Below are 24,190 nucleotides of genomic sequence, written 5' to 3' on the forward strand. Positions count from 1 at the left end.
TAAAACAACACATATTTATCTCCTAGTTTCTGTAGGTCAAGAGTCTGCATGCTTACCTGCGTGGCCACTGCATAGCTCACCTGCATCCTCTGTATAGCGTCTTAAAAGGCTGAAGTTAATGTGTCAGAATGGCTACGTTCCTTCCTGAAGTCTCTGGGAATGAATTTTGCATGGTAGAATTTGGTTCCATGTAGTTGTAGGACTAACGTACCCCCTGGCTTGTTTGCCAGGGGTCATTCTCAGCTTCCAGAGACCTTCCACATTCCTTGTGTCTCCCTTCCATCTTGAAAGACAGTAACAGCAAGTCATGTTCTTTGTGAGTTTATCTGACCTCTGGTGTCTCGTCTCTCCTCTGCCTCCCTCTTCTGTTGTTAAGGCCTGATGTGATTACATTGGGTCCATCCAGATAACCCAGGATAACCTCCCTAAAACCAGTTGATTAGTAACCTTAATTCCATTTGCAAAGACTCTTCCCAGCAGTACCTAGATTACTGTTTGATTGCGTAACCATGGGTAGGAATCTTAAGGAGATATCTTTTGAATTCTGCCTTCCCCGGAGGCCTTTCTTAAGTTGTGTGGTAGTTGTGTTTACTTCATATGGTACTGCTGAACTGTTTAAAAAAAAAAAATCTTTTTACATTCTGCCAGGTGGGTATGAGAATTCCAGTTCCTCTTCCACATCCTCACTGACACTGGGTATTATCAGTCTTTTTAATGCTGACGTCTCTGATGGGGATATAAAGCTATCTCATTGTGGTTTTAATTTGTATTTGCCTGATGACCAGTAATGTCAAGTATCTTTTCATATGCTGCTTGGCCATTTTTCTTTGATGAAGTGCTTATCCCAGTCTTTAGCCCATTGGTCTTATTATTGAGTTGTATGAGTTTTTATACATTCTGAATACAAGCCTTTTGTCAGATATACATGTATGTGTTGCAAACATTTTGTCCCAATATATGCTTACATTTTTTATTTTCTCAACAGTGTCTTTCAAAGAGCAGGTTGGTTTATTTATTTTTTTTTAAATAAAGGGCAATTTTTTGTGGTTCTCTTTTTTTGTGTGTCCTATCTAATGTCTATCTTATGTTTTCTTCTAATTTATTATTTTGGCTGTTAAATTTAGGTCCGTGAGCTATTTAGAATTAATTTTTGCATATTGAATTACTTAAAGGTTAATGTTCTTTTTAAAAAAATATGAATCTGTCAGTGTTCACTGTTGAAAATAAATTATTAAAAAATTATTAGGCCGGGCGCGGTGGCTCACGCCTGTAATCCTAGCACTCTGGGAGGCCGAGGCGGGTGGATCGCTCGAGGTCAGGAGTTCAAGACCAGCCTGAGCGAGACCCCATCTCTACTAAAAATAGAAATAAATTATCTGGACAACTAAAAATATATATAGATAAAATTAGCCGGGCATGGTGGCACATGCATATAGTCCCAGCTACTCGGGAGGCTGAGGCAGTAGGATCGCTTAAGCCCAGGAGTCTGAGGTTGCTGTGAGCTAGGCTGACGCCACGGCACTCACTCTAGCCCGGGCAACAGAATGAGACTCTGTCTCAAAAAAAAAAAAAAAAAAAAATTATTGGCCACCTATGTCTAGGTTTGGGCCCTCTCTTCTCTTTCATTCATCTATATATCTTATCATTTAGCCACTAACTGCACTGTCTTGATTGCGGTAGCTTTATGAGTCTTGAAATCAGTCAGTGTAAGTCCTCCAAATTTGTTCTTCTTAAAAATTACTTTGACTATTCTAGGATTATTCTTATTTCCATATAAATCTTACAATCTGCTTGTCAATTTCTATAGAAAATCAAGTTGGAATTTTGACTGGGATCCCATTAAGTCTTTAGCTCCATTTGGGGAGAATTGACTTCTTAACAATACTGAGTCTTGCAATTTGAGAACATGGTGTGTATTATATATAATGTAATTTATGTCAATTTATTTTGGTTATCTTTAATTTCTTTTGTTATTGTCATTTAACAATTTGCTTCTTATCACACTCCTCAAGTGAAAATAGGTAGATACAGAAACTTGTAGCCATTCAATGCAAGGCAGAAAAATTTGTTCTTGTTTTCTTTTGTTTTTGTAGACAGGTTCTTGCTCTGTCGCCCAGGCCAGAGTGCAGTGGCATGATCAGAGCTCACTGCAGCCTTGAACTCCTGGACTTAGTCCATCATCCCACATGAACCTTAGGCAGAAAAGTTTGAATCAATTAAAATTTGAGATTTGGTAATGATGTGAAAGTATCATTACATTTGCTTCGTGTATCATGTGTACTGTATAACATAGACAATGAGTGAAGGATGCCATATACTATAAAGCTTAATATCTTTCTTCCAGTTTTAGGTAAAAAATAAATATATAAATAAATTAGAGTTCTAATATTTTCTTTATGTACCCCAGTAGATTGTCCTCTCTCCACCTTGTGGTCATTACTTTCATTAGATAGTTGTTAACGATTTAAGAGTGCTTTTGGTAGATTTTTTTTTTTTTACAGTGTCATATATCAGTCTTTTGCATGGCATCAATGTCTGGCAAAACTCAAAAATATGCATACACAGAAGGCAATTATAAATTTTTATCTTGAAACAATTAACAAATTTACTAAGTGTAAAGCTTTTAAATTTTCATTTATTCTAGTAAAATAATCTATTTTCTTATCTTAACAGATATCAGACACCCTGAAGAACTTTCTCTCTTAAAAAAGCCCAGAGATCCAACAAAGAAAAAAAAGAAAAAGCTAGATGACCAGTCTGAAGATGAGGCACTTGAATTAGAGGGGCCTCTTATCACGCCTGGATCAGGTAAGACTTTGACTAAGCAAGGAGCTCAGAGTGGGAACTGTGGACTGCGTGCCTGTGTTTTTCTGACAGTGGATAAATGGATTATGTAGGTCAGGAGAGTGGGCAAGGTTTAAAAAAAAAAAAAAACACCTCTCCTTCAGCATGTTTTCCCTCAATCATGAAATCAGCATCCGTGTCATTAGTTTCTATCATGTGCATATCATCGTGTCAGGTGTTAATAGTCGAATCACTAAAGAGGAAGCCTGGTTCTCTTGCTCAGAGAGTCAAAAAGGGATAGTACCATAATTGGACTCAAGCAGAAATTGGAAATTTTTTAGTATTTAGATTGTGAAAAACATCACTATTTGGTTAATGTGTTATTACTTAAAACCTTAATTAAATTATTAATACTTTAAAAAAGAAACCCTCTGTTTTGCATATGCTAGTTCCCTTGCCTGTCTACCTTTTTTACTTTAAGGTTTTGCCCCTTTGAGAAGCTTCCTCAGATTCCCTTTCATCACTTCCCCAACCTGAATTAGTCATCTTCTATCATAAGTCGACACACTTTGCTGTGTCTGATGTTATACTGCTTGTTCTCCCCTAGTAATTGTGAGCTCCCTGCATGAAGGGACTGTCTCACCTTTTTGTTGCCAGAACCTAACTCGGCATATGGCATTGAGCAGGCACATAGGTAATGTCTGCTGGGAGGCTAGATGACTAATTAATGAGGTTCTGTAGTTCTTCAGTCCTGGGCATATGCATGGACTGAACTTACAGTTTCCCACATTTCCATTGGCTACACATTTATAAATCTATCAGGATGGGTCCCTTCAGCAAATATCTAAACTAATACTACTAATTTAGTTCATTCTGATTTTTAAAATTCTGAAATAATGATGTATAAAGCAAACACAGAGCACTTACTGTTTAGAGCCCACAACTGTTTCATGGGTATGTACTTTACCCATAGAAACCCATTTAATTCTCACTGCAACCCTTTGAAGTGTAGATTCTGTTACTACATTTTAAGGATGAAGAAATTACGGCACAGTAATGCTAATAAAGTCTAAAGTCATGGACCTTGTAACTTTTCTGTAACTATGTACTAATTGCATTTGAGACATACAAAGAAATAAGACAATCCTTGCTCTAAGTTTGTAGGTTAGTAGAAAAACACAGTTACTATATTCAAGGAGGTAATATATAAACTAAATGACTATTGTAGAAAACCATGTTTTAAGAATTCAAAACAGAAAATAATTCCAAATAAAGTGTATTCAATTTTATGGGTTGGGAAATTAAGTTTGTGAATTAAGCTTTTAAATTCCAGTGGCTAGAATTTTGATGGAAAGATAAGGCAATCCAAGCAGCAAGGATGATATTGACAAAGAACGTCCTGGCCAAAAAAAAGTACAAGACATGAATAAATCATATGAGCCAGTTTATGTGGGAGAGACCACGAGGGTACTTCAGGATCCCATGGGGAGGGTATTTAATGCCTGGCTACAGAGTAGACTATTGCACTGTAGAGCCATTTGTTTCTGGACATGTTACAAAACAAATCATTACTTTAGAAAGAGCATGAGATTTACTTTCAGTCAATAATTGTGGAGGAGAGAATGTGGGAGGGAAAGGGCTGCTAGAGGGAGCCCACAGATTGAGGAGGTAAGGGAGAATAAAAGATTATGTCCGTGTGATATTGTGACATAATGAGAAATATATACTGTCATGTACTGCATAATGATGTTTTGGCCAACAACAGACCACATATATAACTGGTCCCATAAGATGATAGTGCCATATTTTTACTTTTTCTATGTTTATATCCAGATACACAAATGCTTACCATTGTGTTTCAATTGCCTATGCTCTTCAGTATAGTAATGTGCTGTACAGATTGGTAGCCTAGGAACAGTAGGCTATACCATATAGCCTAGGTATGTAGTAGGCCATGCCATCTGGGATTGTATGAGCACACTCTATGATGTTTGCACAATGACAGTTGCCTAATGACACATATCTCAGAATGTATCCCTGTCATTCCTGTTGTTAATTGACAAATGACTGTACTAACTTGCTCCTTTGTGATTCCATCGTTGGGGTTTTTTTGGTTTTTGTTTTTTGGTTTTTTTTTTTCTTGAGACAAAGTCTCTGTTGCCCAGAGTAGAGTGCCGTGGTGTCAGCCAAGCTTACAGCAACCTCGAACTGCTGGCTCAAGTGATGCTCCTGCCTCAGCTTCCCGAGTAGCTGGGGCTACAGGCACACGCCACCACACACGCCACCATGCCCAGCTAATTTTTTCTATTTTTAGTAGATATGGGGTCTCTTGCTCAGGCTGGTCGCAAACTCCTGAGCTCAAATGATCCCCCTGCCTCAGCCTCCCAGAGTGCTTAGATTACAGGTGTGAGCCACAGTGCCCAGCTGGGCTGTTCTTGTATTGCTGAATTTTTGGCTAGCTTGTACCCAAGGACGGCATCCTTACCAGTTCTTGCCCTTCCCAATCACGGGCTCCCTGTTCTTACTACCACCAGTTCCCTTTTCACCCAGGCTGCAGCTGCTGTTTATTTCTGGTCTGTGTATCATTCCTCACTTCTCTCTTAGAGGCTTGCACTTTGGACAGTTTTGTGTGCCCTAAGGGGGGACGTATGTGGACTATTTCTTCGCAAGGGATCCTTTTCAGAAAGGAAAACCAATGTTTTTTATTAAAAGGTTGCTATTACTGACAACCACATTTATTGAGCAACTTGTTGTCCAAAACACTACATGTAATATATTTAATCTTCACAATTAAATATATTTATTATAATTGAACAATTCTGAAAAATAGGTAGCACGGGAAGAGAAACTCGGAGTGGCTGAATCACTTGCCTAGGAGCAAACACCAAATAAATGGCAGCGCTGAGCTTTGAGCCCAGGTCCGTGCTGCTCCAGAGCTGGAGCTTTGATCATCCTGCTGCACTCGCACCCTCCTCCTTCCCTCTTGTGCTCTCAGTGAGTACACACAGACCCTTAATTTTAGCACATGTGTCAGTGGTCAGAGATGCTACAACTTAGCTTTTACTTAATTTTTATAGCTTTGTTTACCTTAAAGAAAAAAGAAAAAAACAGTTAATTTAAATTCTCTGAGAAATCTTTACATTGTACTGTGCACGTGTAGTGGCAATCAAAATAGTTTCATATCGAAATTAGAACCTTATAATGCATGTTATTGTAAGTCTTAAGAGAGTTAGAATTTGGGAAGCTGAGGCAGTTTTGTTGCCTAAAAATCATAGGGAACATTAATGATTCTCATACTTAGTCCAGTTGTTACATAGAATTATGATAAAGTATCCGAGTTCTTAAATACCTTGTGTTATATGCCTGTGTCCCGGTGGCATGCTCTTGAATGCTTTGCTATTCCTGGCTGTAACCGGGTAAATATCTAATCTCTAATTACCTGTGAGGAAGGAGTCAATAGGGCTATTCTAGACTGATCCTAGGTCTGGAGAAAACTTTTTTCAAGGTAAGAATAAATTTTATAGTATAGTTACAGACTTAACAAAGAAATTTAACTAATGTCGGGATTTATTGTGTAGACAGAAAATTATCTCAGTAGAAACTTCTCTAAAATATCTTTTTTTTTTTTTTTTTTGGAGACAGAGTCTCGCTTGTTTGCCCAGGCTAGAGTGAGTGCCGTGGCGTCAGCCTAGCTCACAGCAACCTCAAACTCCTGGGCTTAAGCGATCCTACTGCCTCAGCCTCCCCAGTAGCTGGGACTACAGGCATGCGCCACCATGCCCGGCTAATTTTTTTTTCTATATATGTTTTTCTAATTTTCTTTCTATATATGTTTTAGTTGGCCAGATAATTTCTTTCTATTTTTAGTAGAGACGGAGTGTCGCTCTTGCTGGTCTTGAACTCCTGACCTCGAGCGATCCACCGGCCTCAACCTCCCAGAGTGCTAGGATTACAGGCGTGAGCCACCGCGCCCGGCCTCTAAAAAAATCTTAAAGGCTGCTAGACAAAGGAAAAATCTGAGTTCTAAAATAATACAGAAAATGATCAGTACTTCACTTGCTTGGCACTGTTGGGAAAATCACTTATGCAGGATCATTGTTCCTAACTAGAACCTAACCGTTTTAAGCATCAAAACATTTTTTTAAAAACTATTCTTTAAGTACAAAAGTAATGCATGCTTAAATATTACCGAATTATGTATTTTTTTATTTTGTTTTTTTCCCCCCAAAATTGGGACTGTGTTATATACATTGTGTTTTCTCACTCAATTATACATACTAGTGGACTTCATATATATTTTTAATTACAGAAGTCACTAATACAGTCTAATTCTCATAAACTCAGTTAATACTTATAAAATGTACTAAACTAAAGGTGAAAATTTCTCCTAAACTTACTCCCTGGCTACTCCTCAAGAGGGTAGCCATTTCTTGATTACTGTGTATAACTATGTTGTAACAGTTTGGAGTCTAACTTGATAATACCCTTTCTATGTGTTTATATACGTGTGTGAGTATATACTTGCATGTCTAGTTGTTTTAAATAACATAAATGAGATTCTAATATATATTGTATATTCTATAATTTGATTTTTTTCAGTGAACCATATGTTTTAATGATCTTTCTGTGTCAGAACAGAGAGGTCTCCCTAGATCTTATAAATGACTTCTAAGTTCCATATATGACTTCCAGATAGAAAATCTGTATTTACCTAATCATCTGCCTAGGTGTATCTAATTTTTCCATCAAATATACTCCAGAGGCCAGATGCAATGACACGCACCTGTAGTCCCAGCTACTCAAGAGGCTGAGGCAGGGGGATCACTAGAGCCCAGGAGTTCAAGGTTGCAATGTGCTGTGATCATGTTTGTGAAAAGCTGTTGTACTCCAGCCTAGGCAACATAGTGAGGCCCCATTTCTAGAAAACACTAGTATGGCTGAATAATATTTTATATATTTATTAGCCATTCTTATTCTGTTAATTTTCAAATAATAGGCTCTGTTTTCTTTTATATTTTTGTTTTTAGTGATACTAATCTTTTTAATATGTTAGACAGTTTCCCCTATGTACTGGCATTTTGTTTGTGGCCTTTTTAAACCATATTAAGTTTTACATTTTTAGGTAGTCAAATACCTGTTAGTCATTTACTTTTACAGTTCTAGGTTTTTACTCTTGCTAAAGAAAATTTTCTCCACAAATACTACAAAAATAACATAAAAATCCTTTTTAAAAAGTATGGTATAAGATAGGTATTTTGATGGAAAACTTTAAAATGTATTAAATACTTTAGTATTTTTTGAAAAAATATATAAGAATTTGTGATAACTGAGTTATGAGGGTTATGAGGCAGATTTTACTGTGTTAAAATATAGCAATACTCTGGAGCTATTCATTTACATGAAATTTTTAATATCTATAGTAGGTGGCCTTAGACTATAGTGCTTTTTGAACTCTTCATTTCTCCTCAAAGTTTTTAAGTTTTCTTTCCATGTTATTCAGCTGACTAAATCTGCTACTTCATCTTACTCTTTATTGGTTTTTTGCTTCAGATATGTTTTAAGTCAGACAATCAGGAAAACAAGCTAGTGGGGATTGCCTCTGACCTGAGACTGAGGAATTTAAAATGCCCATACCCTCTGACCGAGCAATGCTGCTAGAATTGGGAAATAAGTACAAAAATGTATATTGAAATATTGTTTGCAATAGTGACATTAGTAACAAAATTCTAGACAGATCACTTGGGAATGGCTTAGGTAAGTTACAGTACATGGAGGCAGTGTACACAGCTGCAACTAGACTGGCTGATTTATAGCTTGGCTTTGCAACTTACTGGTTCTTGACCTTGGGACAAGTTATTTAACCTTGTTTTGCCTCAGAGTCCTCCTCTAAAATGAGAATAATAGAGTTGTTGGGAACACTAAATGAGTTACTACCATGTCGTGTCCATAGAACAAATAGGAACAGTGAAGTGACAAAGTATGAAGTGAAGGGTATACAGACTTCAGTTGAAAGGGAAGAAAGACATTTGGGTAGGTGACTGATTCTATTAAAATGTATGATTTAGGGAGAACATATTTCTATATTAGAAACTTCATAAAGAAAATTGTCAGTCCTGACTTCACTCAATTTTGGATAGTAATTATAGATTCATACTAGGAACAAGCTTTCAGTATTCCAACATTCTTAAGTAAAAAATTTATTTAATCTTTGAAATAAACAGATTTTACCTAGAAGTTGATGATTTTTCATATCTTATTTACATGTATACTCTCTATAGCAGAATTATTCTTTGCCCAGATGACCAGGAGTAATGTTTTCAGCCCTTTTAATTAGTGTGGGGTACCCAATTAACCCTTTCACAAAAGTGTCACACAATTTTAAGTTTGAAAAATACCCATCTAGTTTAAGGTTTCAGCTTTTAAACAAAGCCCCAAGAGTAACTATCTCAGTGTTCTTTTTTTTTTTTTTTTGAGGCAGAGTTTTGCTCTGTTGCCCAGGCTAGAGTGCCGTGGCGTCAGCCTAGCTCACAGCAACCTCGAACTCCTGGGCTCAAGCAATCCTACTGCCTCAGCCTCCCAAGTAGCTGGGACTGCAGGCATGCACCACCATGCCCGGCTAATTTTTTCTATATGTTTTTAGTTGTCCACCTAATTTCCTTCTATTTTTTTAGTAGAGACGGGGTCTCGCTCTTGCTCAGGCTGGTCTCGAACTCCTGAGCTTAAACGATCCACCCGCCTCGGCCTCCCAGAGTGCTAGGATTACAGGTGTGAGTCACCACGCCCAGCTTCTCAATGTTCTTTAAATATTGATAAAAGGAGAGTTTACAACTTTGCTAGTTTTTTAGTACTAACATTGGAAGAACACATATCAAGGACATCAAATCAGATATACTGTGGCTAGCAAGAGATCACATATTTTCAGTAAAAAAAAATTTTTTTTATTTTGCCTTCTCTTCCTAGACTAGGTCATGACACCTATAAAAATCTCTAGCATTACCACTTTTTGACAGGTAATTGTTTCTATCATTAAGTTTAAGAGAGAAAAAGAGAGGGATTCCTAAGCATATTCCTAAGTTGGGGAATAGAAAAGCCATTTTCTTTCCATCATCCATTAACAATGTTATACTCATTACACATTTTAAAAGTTATGACTATAGGACAGAATGTAATTTACCTGAGTTAAGACCTGGTAGGGGTGAGGGGCAAGCTGCTTTTACTTAATGTCATTCTGAACTTTTTAAAATGTCTTAAATCTAATCTCCTTAATTTTTGTACTTTATTTATTTATTATTTTGGGGTTTTTATTTTTTATTTTTTATTTTTTTTGAGACAGCATCTTGTTCTGTCACCTGAGCTGGAGTGCAGTGGCATCATCATACCCCACTGCAACCTCAAATTCCTGGGCTCAAGCAATCATCGTGTCTCAGCCTCCTGAGTAGCTGGGACTACAGGCATGTGCCACTACACTTGGCTGATTTTTTAATTTTTTTGTAGGGACGGGATCTCACTCTTGCCTTGGCTTCCGAAAGTGCTAGGATTACAGGGGTGAGCCACTGTGCCTGGCCTAATTTTTGTAGTTTAAATGAAGGAGACTGTATCATTAGATGACTCATTTAACATTTTCATTTACGTACCCTCTACCGAATGCCTAGCCCTATCTTACTGAAGAATTGGAAGATAAGACAGTATCCCTGTTTTCGGGGGGTTAATTATAAAATGTATCTTTGTTAGCCTCTTTCTAGGGCAAACTTTTATCCACCCTTCTGCATTAATACTTTATTTGTAAGTCTGTTGAAACCAGTTTAGCTATTCACTGAGAAAACATTAACATAAAATTATTCTCTTAATTTATGTGAATTTACTCAATTACATTGAGTTATCTTAAAACAGTATGGATTTCAAATGGTGGTAAACATTCTAGACATGTTTATCACTATATGCTTGACTAAAGCGCAGCTTCGTGCTTTTGAATTGGACAAGAAATTTGTTTTTCTTAGGTTGTAGTTTCTAAGGTTCTTTACTCTGAAATCTACTTGAAATATGTACTTCAGTTTATCATTCAAAATTAGGAAAAAAATCTGTTTTTTCTTTTTTCCATTTCCTTTTCATCCTTGTTTCTGTCCTCTTATTGTTGCCTTTCCTTTACCTTCTGAATTCCTTTCTTTCCTTTTCTATAGGCACCGATGTTCTTTACATTGGCCCTCTGAAAGGTGAGCCTTGCCACAATTTACACACAAAAGTGTTTGTCTGCTTCAGCTATATCCTTATTTCCTAATTCTCTTGAACTCATTTTTCCCCAGAATTTCTGCCAATTTAATTATACTCTTAAAGCTCTGTTATTATGTTTTAATCTTATGCAAATGAAGTTAATTTCACGTTTTCAAAACAGGTAAAATAATATACTAAGCTTTCCTTTCAGGATGAAACTTGTGTTTTACAATGTGCTTTATATCATAGTATACATTATTACTGAAAACTAAGATTCTGTACTTCATACTCACTACCTATTTTTCATGTTACTTATTAGGAAGTATATATTCAAGCCCAGGACTTTATAGTAAAACAATGACCCCCACTTATGATGCTCATGATGGAAGCCCCTTGTCACCAACTTCTGCCTGGTTTGGTGATAGTGCTTTGTCAGAAGGCAACCCTGGTATACTTGCTGTCAGTCAACCAATCACATCACCAGAAATCTTGGCAAAAATGTTCAAGCCTCAAGCTCTTCTTGATAAAGCAAAAATCAACCAAGGGTAGGTTTTAAGATAGAGAAGCAACTGAATTTCTTTATCTAACTAGAGGTAGACTTATTTTATTAATTCTGTCTTGCTTTGTTCCACTGTTCTTGTTAATTTGTTCAGGTGGCTTGATTCTTCAAGATCTCTCATGGAACAAGATGTGAAGGAAAATGAGGCCTTGCTGCTCCGATTCAAGTATTACAGCTTTTTTGATTTGAATCCAAAGGTACCGAGGGTTTAAAGGGATCTCTCTTTTTTTTTTTTTTCCTTTTTGTTTGTTTTCTGTTCATTTGGATGTTAGTTTTTGGAAGTTGGTGGGGTAAGGAATTGTTTGTCTATGGCAAGTCTTGAATAATATTAAAAACCCAGGCCAGGCGTAGTGCCTCCTGCCTGCAATCCCAGCACTTTGGGAAGCTGAAGTGGGAGAGGATCACTTGAGACCAGGACTTTGAGACCAGCCTGGGCAACATAGTAAGACCCTGTCTCTACAAAAAAAAAATTTTAAAAACATTAGCTGGGCTTGGTGGCACATGCCTATAATCCTAGCAACTCAGGTGGCTGATGTGGGAGGATGGCTTGAGCCCAGGAGTTTGAGGGTATAGTGAGGTATGGTCATACCACTGCATTCTAGCCTGGGCAATGAAGACCCTATCTCTAAAAAAAAAAAAAAAAAAAAAATTTAAATTAAAACCCAAAGCTTTAGGCAAAGACATTTGAATTTTAAATAAACCTGTTGTTTTAGTAGGTTGAAAGCATAATTAAACCATCTTCTTTTTTGTCAAGATAATTACATTTTTGGTTGATTTGTATTTTAAAGGTACTAGTTTGGTACTGGAGAATTGGTAAAGGTTTTTCTTAATTTAACATCTCTCTTAAACTATATTTTAAGTAAAACAAAAGTTTTAGAAAGATTACCTTTTCAGTTACTTTTTGATAACTATGAGTCAAAAGATCTTGCTTTAAAAAAACCTTTTTTTAAGTGTACCTTTTTACCTGTATAACAGACAAACATCTGCTTTTACTCTGATTGGTATCATCTGTGCTGCTGTGGTACTTTGCTTTTCTGGTAAGATTTAACTTTGCTGTAAAGATCTGGATGTTTTCCTCCCAGAAAACAGTTGGCACAGAGGTTTGGATCTTTTCCTTCTCTGTCATCCTGGGAAAACCTCTCTTGGCTATACTGTCATCCTTTTCATGTCTGGATTTTAATGTATATATTTATCGTCTTATGTGCTTAAGTAATTCTTCATACAATAGTAAAATGTACATACTAAACTATAAAAAATAATTTTAATTCATTTTCAGGCCACATCATATCTTTTAGTAAAACTAAAGCTATTTTGGGAATAGTTACATTTGTGAAGAGAGGAGAGAGATGTATTGTATTAACATTCTAAGGTACAGATTGACCATCCCCAATCTGGAAATACAAAATGCTCCAAAATCAGAAACTTTTGAGTGCCAACATGATGCTCAAAGGAAATGCTCATTTCAGATTTTCGGATTAGGAATGCTCAACTAGTATATTACAAATATTCCAAAACCTGTAAATATTCTAAATCCAAAACAGAAAGTCCAAAGCATTTCAGATAAGGGATACTTAACCTGTAGTATTATTAATGCATTCCTATTGATTTTTATTAATATAATTAAATGGATAATTCAATAACATGTAAGTAAATCTATTTTCCACAAGTATTTATGTACCGTCTATTTTGGATACGTAAAATAACTACTCTTTCTAAGGACCTGCCACTTTATGCATCTCCGCAGAGATGTTCTCCCAAATAATTAGTTTTCTGATTACACTTTAGTATAGCAAGTTGCAACAATACTGAAAAGTAATCAGTAGTTCTACCTTTAATGTCATCAAATCAGATTTCTTATATTACAGGCTATAATATCTAGTGATTATTTCCCTGGAAAATAATATACAGAATCTTTTTGTAGTATTGAAAAATCAGTTATCTTCTGTCATATTTTAATGTCATTTTCTTTTTTTCTTTTTCTTTTTCTTTTTTTTTTTTTTTTGAGACAAAGTCTTGCTTTGTTGCCCAGGCTAGAGTGAGTGCCGTGGCGTCAGCCTAGCTCACAGCAACCTCAAACTCCTGGGCTTAAATGATCCTACTGCCTCAGCCTCCCGAGTAGCTGGGACTACAGGCATGTGCCACCATGCCCGGCTAATTTTTTCTATATATATTTTTTAGTTGGCCAGATAATTTCTTTTCTATTTTTAGTAGAGACGGGGTCTCGCTCTTGCTCAGGCTGGTCTCGAACTCCTGAGCTCAAGCAATCCACCCGCCTCGGCCTCCCAGAGTGCTAGGATTACAGGCGTGAGTCACCGCGCCCGGCCTTTAATGTCATTTTCAATGGAAAATTAGATGAGGGTGTATGTATAGGTCTATCTAATTCTATAGGTATCTTTCTTATAATTCAGTATTTGATAGTAAATAAAAATCCTGGGAAAAAAGTGAATATTTAGAGTTTCAAATTTTTCACTGTTAAAGGTGATATATTACAAAAGAACTGTTTCTTTTGCTGCAGTATGATGCAATCAGAATTAATCAGCTTTATGAGCAGGCCAAATGGGCTATTCTCCTAGAAGAAATTGAATGCACAGAAGAAGAAATGATGATGTTTGCAGCCTTGCAGGTATTGAAAGATTTGGTAAATGGGACTTGTTGGGGGGGAAGGGTAGGAAGTCATTCTTAAATAGTTAAATGGCATAGTAATTCCAGTAGTATTTCATAGACAGTATTTATTTTTTGCCATATAGAAAGTGAATAGACACTTAGGAAAGCGAAACAAATACATGAATTTAGTTTAATTGTTTATCTCATATAAAAGTTTAGTGGCATATTTAATAGTTACTTTTGTGTGTTTTGTGGGAAAAAATTATCCTCTCACCCCCAAATGTATATTAGCTTAAAGCTATGCAGTTTTTCCCTAGGAAAAAAAATATGTATTAAAAATCAGATCTGATCCAGAGCTCACCCGCATAATTTCATAAACAGCTGGGGATGATAAGACACACTATATAGGCTATGGCAGAAATGATACCATTTTGGGTGATGAAATTTTAAGAGACTAGTGAAACTAAACATAAATATGCTTTTAGAATGATAATCCTTAAGAAGTAGGTAGCTAACATTTTCTTTAGATTAAAACTACTGTTTTGCCATATGTGGTACTTGTACATCACTTACTTCTAAATTACAGTGGGGCTTATTTTAAAAATCATCTAGTTCATTATTGATACACCATCTAGTAAAATAGCTTTAGGGTGGCATCTACAAATCCACATTCTTACAGATACTGAAGTCTGATGACCACCAGATTAATTCATCTTTCCTAAATTTCAGGTACCTGAGTAAGGCTTTACCAGGTGTTCTCAGATTATGATGAGATTCTCATTTCACCTGAAGTCTTGATAAAGTTGGTCTTCAAATAACAGAAGTACAGGAAACAAAGCTGACATTTAGTTTTGAAGAGCTTTCACTGTAAATGTTTTTTTCACTGAAAAAATTTCATTTTTTCCTTAGAACACAGACAAAAATGCTCTTGGTCTTCCAAATGCTTTTTGTATGTGCCCAGAAAAGTTTTCAGTTACAACTCAAAAGGTTGCTGTTAGGGAACAAGAACAGCTTAGTTTATGTGATCAAAGAAGGGAATTGAAAACAAGGACAGATGAGGAAAATCCTAGGTGACAGATGGATTAATCAGTTATTTTCTAGACACTTGCTTAATCAACTAATAAAGAATCCTGCATTGTGTTTCTGGGTGAATCAGACTATTTGAAGGATTTCTTGAATTAAATTCTGGAGCAGTTTTTGGGAGTACCGTCTACCTACATCTTTTTCACTTTGAATACAAACTCACAATTTTCTAGTGGAAGTTTTGCTGATGACAGAATAATAATACTTGTAAAATATATGTGTGAAAGACCACAGATTTTATTGTATAGTATTGCTTTTTTATCTTTTTTATTATAGAAATGCATGTTTATCATTGTTGTTTTTTTAAAGCCAACAAATGCAAGTGCCTGGCACATAGCAGGTGCTCAGAAAGTATTTGTTGAATGACAGGAAACAGTCGTGTTCTCACAGAAGTGGCATTATTCTGCAGCCCACCCCCTCCTAACGTGTAGTGGATATTCCATATCAGTACAGTAGAAACACCACAGAGACCATGGATTTTAAATCATGGAAACTGTCAGTCTCAGAGCAGATACAGTCCTCTTGGATCATTTTAAACTCTAGATTTAATGAGAGAATTTTGGAGTACAAGTCCCCTGAGTTGTTGGAAGCTTTCTCAGATACTGTCCCTCAGGCTGTGGGGAGCCATCCAGCACCAGAATAAGGACATTTTGGAAGTATGGTGAGGAGATGCCTAGTATGTTTTCTTTCAGAGATAGAGCCTATACTGTGAAGTATCCTCTTCTTGGGGTGTCTGGATCCTTGTGTAAAATAAATTTATAATAGTAAAAAGAAACAAAGTAATACAGAATAAGAAGCTGTGGATAAAAAATAAAGTAGATAAGTTGGTAACATTATTTGTTTTTAAAAGCATTTAGCTCCAAGTATGTATTACAAAATTTAATAGATATCCTATGCACCTTACACCTTTGAAAGCAAAGCTGGATTTTATGACAACTCCCATTCACAGTCAAGATTTTTCCAGTATGTCTCATGAAGACTTTTTGCATCGTAATCACCTAAGGCACTTAGTAAAAATGCAGAGTGCAGGCTGGACCCGAGATTTGCTGAATCAGGATCTCTGGGTGTGAACCTAGGGACCTGTATTTTCAACCAACTCTCCAGGTGATTCTTAATACACTCTGACATTTGGGGCCACTGCCTGAGGGCCTCAACATACCTCATTCTTCATAATTAATGAACATGGAAGTTTCTACCACTGTATGGATTTCATTTCATCACAATTGAAGGTATAGCCAAAGACTTTTCATTACTAATTTACTAAATCTTAAAAAGACAGAGGAACACTGATATTAATAATTGGCCTGAGATTAGTTCAGTAAGTGTTCCCATGAATAGATTTTATTAAGTAAATGAATACTTCAGAAATTAGGAGTGCTACTTATTGCTTTGAAAGGTAACTGATTAAGTTAGATTTAAAAGTTTTGCTGACCTTTGCATAAAACTTCTTTAAGGCTTAACAATCTAATGAAGTATTAATATTTCTTCTGAGTCATTTACCCAAGTGTATTTAAAATCAATAACTAGTTACTCTGTACCCCGAGATTTTCCAATCTACATATATAAGTAGATTGAGCATGCACGCGCTGCCCCTCCCCCAGTATAATCTACACATACAGACAGGTGTACGTGCATGCTTTGTGTGTGTACTCACATATAAACATAATCTCACATAGCTGAGAATATAGAGCATCAAATTGAGGATGGGGGGGCAAGTGGAGCTTTTGCTTTCAACATAATGGTGATCACGTTTTCCTTCTGGGTAATAGTAGTAATATAAGGTATTCAGTGTTAATCCGTTTCTACAAAAGACTTCATGCCTATTCTGTGCATTCATTGAATATTCAGTGATACCAGGCCCTGTTCTAGACGTAGGGAAGACTATACTGGAAAAAACACTCAAAAATTGCTGCTCATGTGGAGCTTAATTGAGGACCAGGTAACTCTCTACTCTTAGGACTCCCAAACTATGAATTCATTTGTATATATCCAAAGACCCTACTTCTTTTGGATAAATATTTATTGGCAGGTTTAGAATATTGATTTCAGGTGCCCTGCCCTTTATTTTGCTATCATTCTATTAATAGTTTCTGACACTTTTAGCCTTTCAGATTAGGTGAAGAAAAGCATTCAATACAGATTCAGATAGTAATTTCATTTTAGAGTTTTACAGTTTTAATGGTCATTTTAATAAAATATTTCTGGTTCCAGTATCATATTAATAAGCTGTCAATCATGACGTCAGAGAATCATTTGAACAACAGTGACAAAGAAGTTGATGAAGTTGATGCTGCCCTTTCAGACCTGGAGATTACTTTGGAAGGGGGTAAAACATCAACAATTTTGGTAGGGTGAATCTTTTTACTTTCTAATTTAGTTTGAATTGATGCATTCCTTTTTATGCACTTTTACTCACAAAGTACTTGGGGATATTGGAGAAATATTTAATGCTTTAGAGAAGTCAGATATTAATTTTTTTCAGGAACTTCCAGGGAAGTTCTTTTTTAAAGTAATATTTTACTAATCTCTAGTACTTTCAACACAGTAAAGACAGATCTTTGATACACTACACATTCTTTTACAAGTGGTGGGAAAGCATTTCTGCAAGGAAACCATCTCAAGTTATAGTAAAATTCATTTAGTGATCTGAACATATGAAATATTACAAAAAGAGAAAAATATATCTCAGGAAAATGTTTAAATGCAAAGTTTGGTTTTAAAGTTAGAAATTAGGCCGGGCGTGGTAGCTCACACCTATAATCCTGGCGGGGAGGGGAGGATTGCTTGAGTCCAGGAGTTCAACACCAGCCTGAGCAACATCGAGACCCTACAAAAAATATTAATTGGAACAATTAGCTGGATGTGGTGGTGTGCACCCTGTAGTCCCAGCTGCTCAGGCACTGAGGGAGGAGGATCACTTGAGCCCAGGAATTTGAGGTTCCAGTGAGCTATGATGATACCACTGCACTCCAGTCTGGGCAACAGAGTGAGACTTTGTCTAAATTAAATAAATAAATAAGTAAGTTAGAAATTAGTTATCACTGAAGAAACACTTATCTCAGGGCTCTAATGATTTACAAATTTTCCATATGCAGGTACAAACATTTTCAACTATATTAGAAGTAGTAACATAATATATTCTTGTGGATTGTATAAATTGCCATTTTCATCAAATTTTTATAAACTTTTTATTCTATATGGAAATGCCTTCGTTCCAAGAAAAATATGTATGTATGGTCCATAAGACCGTGTAACATGATTATGTTTTTAAAATTTTTGTAATCTATATTGTATGTAATTCTGTTTATTAAGCTGGTTCTTGATATCATATACCCAACATTAGAAAGAATTTTTTTTAAAAATAAGAAAATGATTGAACTCTCTCCCTAGGGTGACATTACTTCCATTCCTGAACTTGCTGACTATATTAAAGTTTTCAAGTAAGTACAAAAGTGGGAAGGATTCCAAATATTAATAAGGTCGGTTTTACAGTCATGTTCACATTATTGAAATTTACTGTCAGTTTAACCAGCAAATGCATCTGTAAGAGGATTTACCAGTTAAGGAAACACTAAATTACAATGAGAGAAAATAACCACTTTAACCAAATTATTAAATCACAGTGCTCAAAAATAACCTTTTTTCTTTAAAAAAGATTGTGAAACCTAGATTGCATCATGTAGATGCTGAGATGCTGAAACTTAGTAATGTGTTGGCACAGCCCACTGGCCTCAGTTGAAAGCAGTACATAATGAACTGTTATCACCAGTGGTTATTTCCTTGTTCAGAGCCCCAGATTCTGTTGAATTCTGTTCATTTGTTCATGGAACATTTTATATAAGGTTCCGGCATATCTTACCTAAATTTTAAAACAGTCCAGCTACATTCCACCGAATCAGAAGAGCTGGGCATTAAGGCAGGGAGGGGAAAAAAGAAAGGAGAGTGATGCAAAATATACTTTTTTCTACTCTGTAAGACATAAAACTATTATAAAATAAATATAGCTGAACATATAAAGTTCAGAATACACAGCATTTCTGAGATAGGGCAAGATTTCAGATGCTACTGCCCTGCCCCCTCATCTCTCTCCCATGCACACCGTTTTCATCTTCTGCACCTTTCCTTATGCATCCTCTCTCATGATTGCTCTGTCCTCTTTCTGCATTCGACACTGGAGTGGCAAGTTAATGTCACCACTGGAATATATCCCTGGGGGAGAGGAGCACTTCCCTCACTTCCAGTCATGCTAGTTAAACTTGCTTCTTCATACAGCGCCAAAGGCAGCCCTACAGACACCCATGAACCCGCAGATAATCCTGGAACCCGGGAATCTTCCAACTATTGACATTTACTTCACCTTTCTTTTCCTATCCTTTCCATGTGACCTGCTAATGATAGATGAGGGGGCTACAACTGAGGAGTACTGGAATGTACACCCTACTGTCCTCTTCCTCTCCCAGCTCACTGTGATTTTCCGGAATAGGTTGAGAGGGGAGGGGTATAGTCAGTGACAACACTGACTATAGGACACTGGCCAAAGGGAACTGATTTCAGCATGTGTAAAACTTGGCCTCAGACTTTTAACATTGTGTAACTTTGCTACTAAAATATAACGTTGATAAAATTACATCAAAGTGCTTCTTTTACTTCTATTTGATATGTAGGCCAAAAAAGCTGACTCTGAAAGGTTACAAGCAATATTGGTGCACCTTCAAAGACACATCTATTTCTTGCTATAAGAGCAGAGAAGAATCTAGTGGCACACCAGCTCATCAGATGAACCTCAGAGGTAAGGAGAGCCTTGCGTGACTGCTGTTGATGGTGGAATATCTGTTGACCTTAATTAGTCAGTGAACTTCACTTCCTGGGATTAAAAAAGTTTAGCAGTCTCTGTACTGCTTTGGGTACTTTTTAAATGTTTAGATTCTTTTTTTTTTTTACTTAGTTCTTTTCACAGTTTTGAGTATTCAGTTCCACATGAATATTTTGTTGTAATCTGCAGATCTCACTTGAAGTGTATGCGTCTGCTTTTCTCATTTGTCAAATAAATTTATGGTGTCTCTTTTCTGATCTCCAGCATTTAAGGACATTTAGGTTTTCCTTATTCTTCAGGGGCTGCCGCCTCATCTGTTTCAGATTCTGCCTTATTTTCAACCATGGTTTAGTTATCTCCTCCTGGGCTTTGCTGGTTTCTCCCTTCCCCATTGGCATCCCATTCTTCTTTGTCACCTTCACTGATGATAGGCTCGTCTCACTCAGGGTCTTTAGCCTCTTAATTTTCTTGGCTCACCAGGGTTTGGCCATGTTGTCCTCCTTCCCCAATACTTCTTCCTCATGCGGTTTTGTCGTCTTTACTCTGCCCTTAGCCTGGCTCCCAGGGCAACCCCAGGATATCCCTCTGAGTCTCCTAGCTAACGGTGTCGTTGACTTCCTCTTGTCTTTTCAAATCCAAAGCTGTGTCAGAACTAGGGGCTGGTATTTGGATTGCATGTTCCCTTTCCCTTGTGTCAACTTCGGCAGGCCTGCTTCCAGCATCCTGGGTGAGCCTGGATGAGGGCTCACGTGTTGGCTTTAATTTTTTTTTTTCATTCAAGTCTATGGAGCTATAGCTTCATTTCCTATTTTGATGACTTCTTCTGTTGGTTCTACACATCACTCCTTCACTTTTATCTGATTCATGCACTGGTTCAGATGGTAGGAAAATTTCCTCTCCAGGTTGTTCTGGTTCTTCTGCATATGGAGGACATCCTGCTGCTGCTCTCACTTCTTTGCAGAGCCTTTAGCTGGTCTGGCAGGGTGTAAATGAGCTTCTCACTTGTGATGATAATTTTCACTAAAATTGCCTGGTTCACTCTTCCAGTTTAGATACCACTTTGTCTAGGAAGTGAGACCTACTCCTTGGCACTTGGCATGCTTGGTGGAGGATGCAGTAGACTGGCTCCTCATTTTCTATTCCACAGTCCTCTTACGTGTCTTCCCTTAGAGCAAAGGCCAGAAACCTAAAATAATATTTTCCAGACTCATTTCCAGTGAGATTTAGATTCTAATCAGATGCATTCATGTGAGACTTGAATTAGGATTTGAGTTACGGGATTAGAGACAGAGAACTGAGAGAGGAGTGAGGTATGTCTGAGCTCTGTACTGGGTGTTGCCATCTGCTTGATTGTAGCAGAGGTTCTACCTCCCTTGGGGGCCAGTTCTGAGAGTTATTCCTAGTGGCCCAGCTTGTCTCACCTTTGGGTACATTTTGTATGTGCCTGTATCATTCTTTGTAAAGCAATATGCCTTTCTAATTAAAATACTTGTATTTGGACAAAAGCACCAAAGAAAAGGGTTCCTGACTCATTTTGCAAGAATGATTCCCAAAATAATTTCACTTGACACAACACAGAGGTGATCTATATTCCTGATCTATATTCTGAATTTTACTTAGTACAGTTATGTATCATTTAACAACAGGGATATGTTCTGAGAAATGCATCATTAGGCACTTTCATTGTTGTGTGAACATCAGAGAGTGTACTTACCCGAACCTAGATGGTAGAGCCTGCTGCACACCTAGGCTAGATGGTAGAGCCTATTGCTCCTAGGCTACAGATATGTACAGCATGTTACTGTAGTGAATACTGTAGGCAACTGGAACACAATTGTAAATATTTATGTATCTAAATATTTTAAAAGGTACAGTAAAAATATGGTATAAAAATGTTTTAAAATGGTACATCTGTATAGGGCACTTATGAAGAGAGCTTACAGGACTGGAAATTTCTCTGGGTGAATCAGTGAGTGAGTGGTGAGTGAATGTGAAGGCCTAGGACATTCCTGTACAGTCCTGTAGGCATTATAAACACTATACACTTAGTCTACACTAAATTTATTTTAAAACTTTTATTCAATAATATATTAACCTTAGCTTGCTATAACTATAAACTTTTAAATTTTTTGAAGACTTTGACTCTTTTGTAATAACACAGCTTAAAACAAACACATAGTATAACTATACAAAAATATTTTCTGTTGTCATATTATTCTATAGGCTTTTTTCTATTTCTCTTTTTATTTTTATTTATTTATTTTTTTACTTTTTAAACTTTTTTTTGTTAAAAACTAAGACACAAACACACACATCAGCCGAGGCCTACACAGGGTCAGGGTCATCAGTATCAGTGTCTTCCCCTCCACATCTTGTCCCACTGGAAGGTCTTCAGGAACAATAGCAGACATGGAGCTGCTATCTCCTATGATAACAATGCCTTCTTCTAGAATACTTCCTGCAGGGTACGTCCTGAGGCTGTTTTACAGTTAATTTTTTTTATAATTAGAAGAAATATACTCTAAAATAATGATTAAAAGTATATAGTAAATACATAAAGTGGTAACATAGTCATTTATTATTATCAAGTATTATGCACTTTAAATAACTGGATTGCTGTACTTTTACACAACCGGCAGTGCAGTAGGTATGTTTACACCAGCATCACCACAAACACATGATTAATGCATTGTACTACAACATTATGATCACTTGAGGCAAGAGGAATTTTTCAGCTCCATTAGAATCTTACGGGACCACTGTTGTAATTGTGGTCTGTCATTGACCAAAATGATATGTGGTGCATGACTATGGATTGTACATTAGGATATTTTAGTATATTTCAACAAAATGTCCAAGTCTGTGACCTAATAGATGAATTCTGCCTGGTAGCCATCTAAACTGTCACTGTACAGTTATACACATTAAAAAATAGAAAACCTCACTCAGTCTTGGGTAGAGAATTGCTGTTCTCATATGTTGGAATCCTGTAGTTTAAATTAGGCTCATTGCCTTCCTCTCATGTGAGTTTCACTTTTGGGTCTCTCAGAATCCGCTGTAGTTTTGAGTTTCACTTTTGGGTCTCTCAGAATCTGCTGCAGCTTTCTTCTTGATTCTCTCTCCAGCTGCCCAGGACCAGCTTGGATGATCTACTGTTGACTTAGAGAGTAGGTTGGTCTTCTGGCCCCTGTCCTCACTGTCCCTATTACATTCCTAACTTTCTTCCTATATGTCTAAGAGGTCAGGTCCTGGCATGGAAGTAATAAACTTGTAAGCTGTTCTCGGTTCTCATCTTGTCTCTCCCAAGTCCTCTCAAGGAGCACTTTCCCCACATATCATACCGATAACACTAGACTAGGAATCAGATGGCCTGGAATCTGCTCTGCTACTAAACAAGCCCTGTGATTGTGGAAAGATAGCCAGTCTGGACCTCAGTATCTTCCTCTAAGAAATGGGGGACTTGATGCTCTCTAAATCCCCACAGAAATTATAATATGAAGTTTTTAACAATTCAGTTCAGCTAATACTAATTAAACTCTTATGCTGAAAACTGTACTAGGTACTAGAGACACAAGGAAGAATCAGTTACATTCCCAACCCTCAAAGTGTTTAGGGCCTGTTGGGGAGATAAAGAATTACAATTTGGGCAATAAATAGTACTTTTAAAAGTAAGTAAACAGTCAAAGGAACAAGGGGTAAGGTTGCTCTTCAAGTCAGTCTGCAGTGAGGGTGGAGAGACTCCATGGGAAATGATGTCTGAGTTAAGGTCCAAAGAGAAATTGAGATCTGTGGAAGGAAGGAGGAGAATTAATAAAAGAGCCTTCCAGGCAAAGACTGTTGTGCAAAAATGCATAGAGAGCAGGGCATGGTGGTGTGCACCTGTAGTGCCAGTCAATCGGGAGGCTCAGGCCAGAGAATCGATTGAGTCCAGAAGTTTCAGACTAATCTAGGCTACACAGCAAGACCCCATCTCAAAAAAAAAAAAAAAAGAAGAAGCCCAGAAGGAGAAAAGCATCAGCAACTGCAGGGGGTTTTGTGCTGCTGGAACATAGAATATAGAATTGAAGGGGGAGGATAAATACTTTCTTAATAGCTATTGAATCTGATTCCTGCTAACATGAGGGGTAATAGCAGAAGAA

General features: G+C 36.9%; 1 protein-coding gene across 2 annotated transcripts in view; it reads left to right on the plus strand.

Annotated features, from left to right (window-relative positions):
* Nucleotides 1-24,190, plus strand: part of FERMT2 (FERM domain containing kindlin 2) — a 73,544-nt gene that overhangs the window by 39,379 nt on the left and 9,975 nt on the right. For both annotated transcript variants that reach the window (XM_045567003.1, XM_045567008.1), the window contains exons 4-10: nucleotides 2,674-2,808; nucleotides 11,312-11,537; nucleotides 11,646-11,748; nucleotides 14,067-14,174; nucleotides 17,450-17,584; nucleotides 18,629-18,678; nucleotides 19,903-20,027. In XM_045567003.1, the coding sequence (XP_045422959.1) occupies nucleotides 2,674-2,808; nucleotides 11,312-11,537; nucleotides 11,646-11,748; nucleotides 14,067-14,174; nucleotides 17,450-17,584; nucleotides 18,629-18,678; nucleotides 19,903-20,027 (882 nt within the window). The remainder of the gene's footprint in view (nucleotides 1-2,673; nucleotides 2,809-11,311; nucleotides 11,538-11,645; nucleotides 11,749-14,066; nucleotides 14,175-17,449; nucleotides 17,585-18,628; nucleotides 18,679-19,902; nucleotides 20,028-24,190) is intronic.

This window comes from Lemur catta, chromosome 1, assembly GCF_020740605.2.
Source record: "Lemur catta isolate mLemCat1 chromosome 1, mLemCat1.pri, whole genome shotgun sequence".
NCBI lineage: Eukaryota > Metazoa > Chordata > Mammalia > Primates > Lemuridae > Lemur > Lemur catta.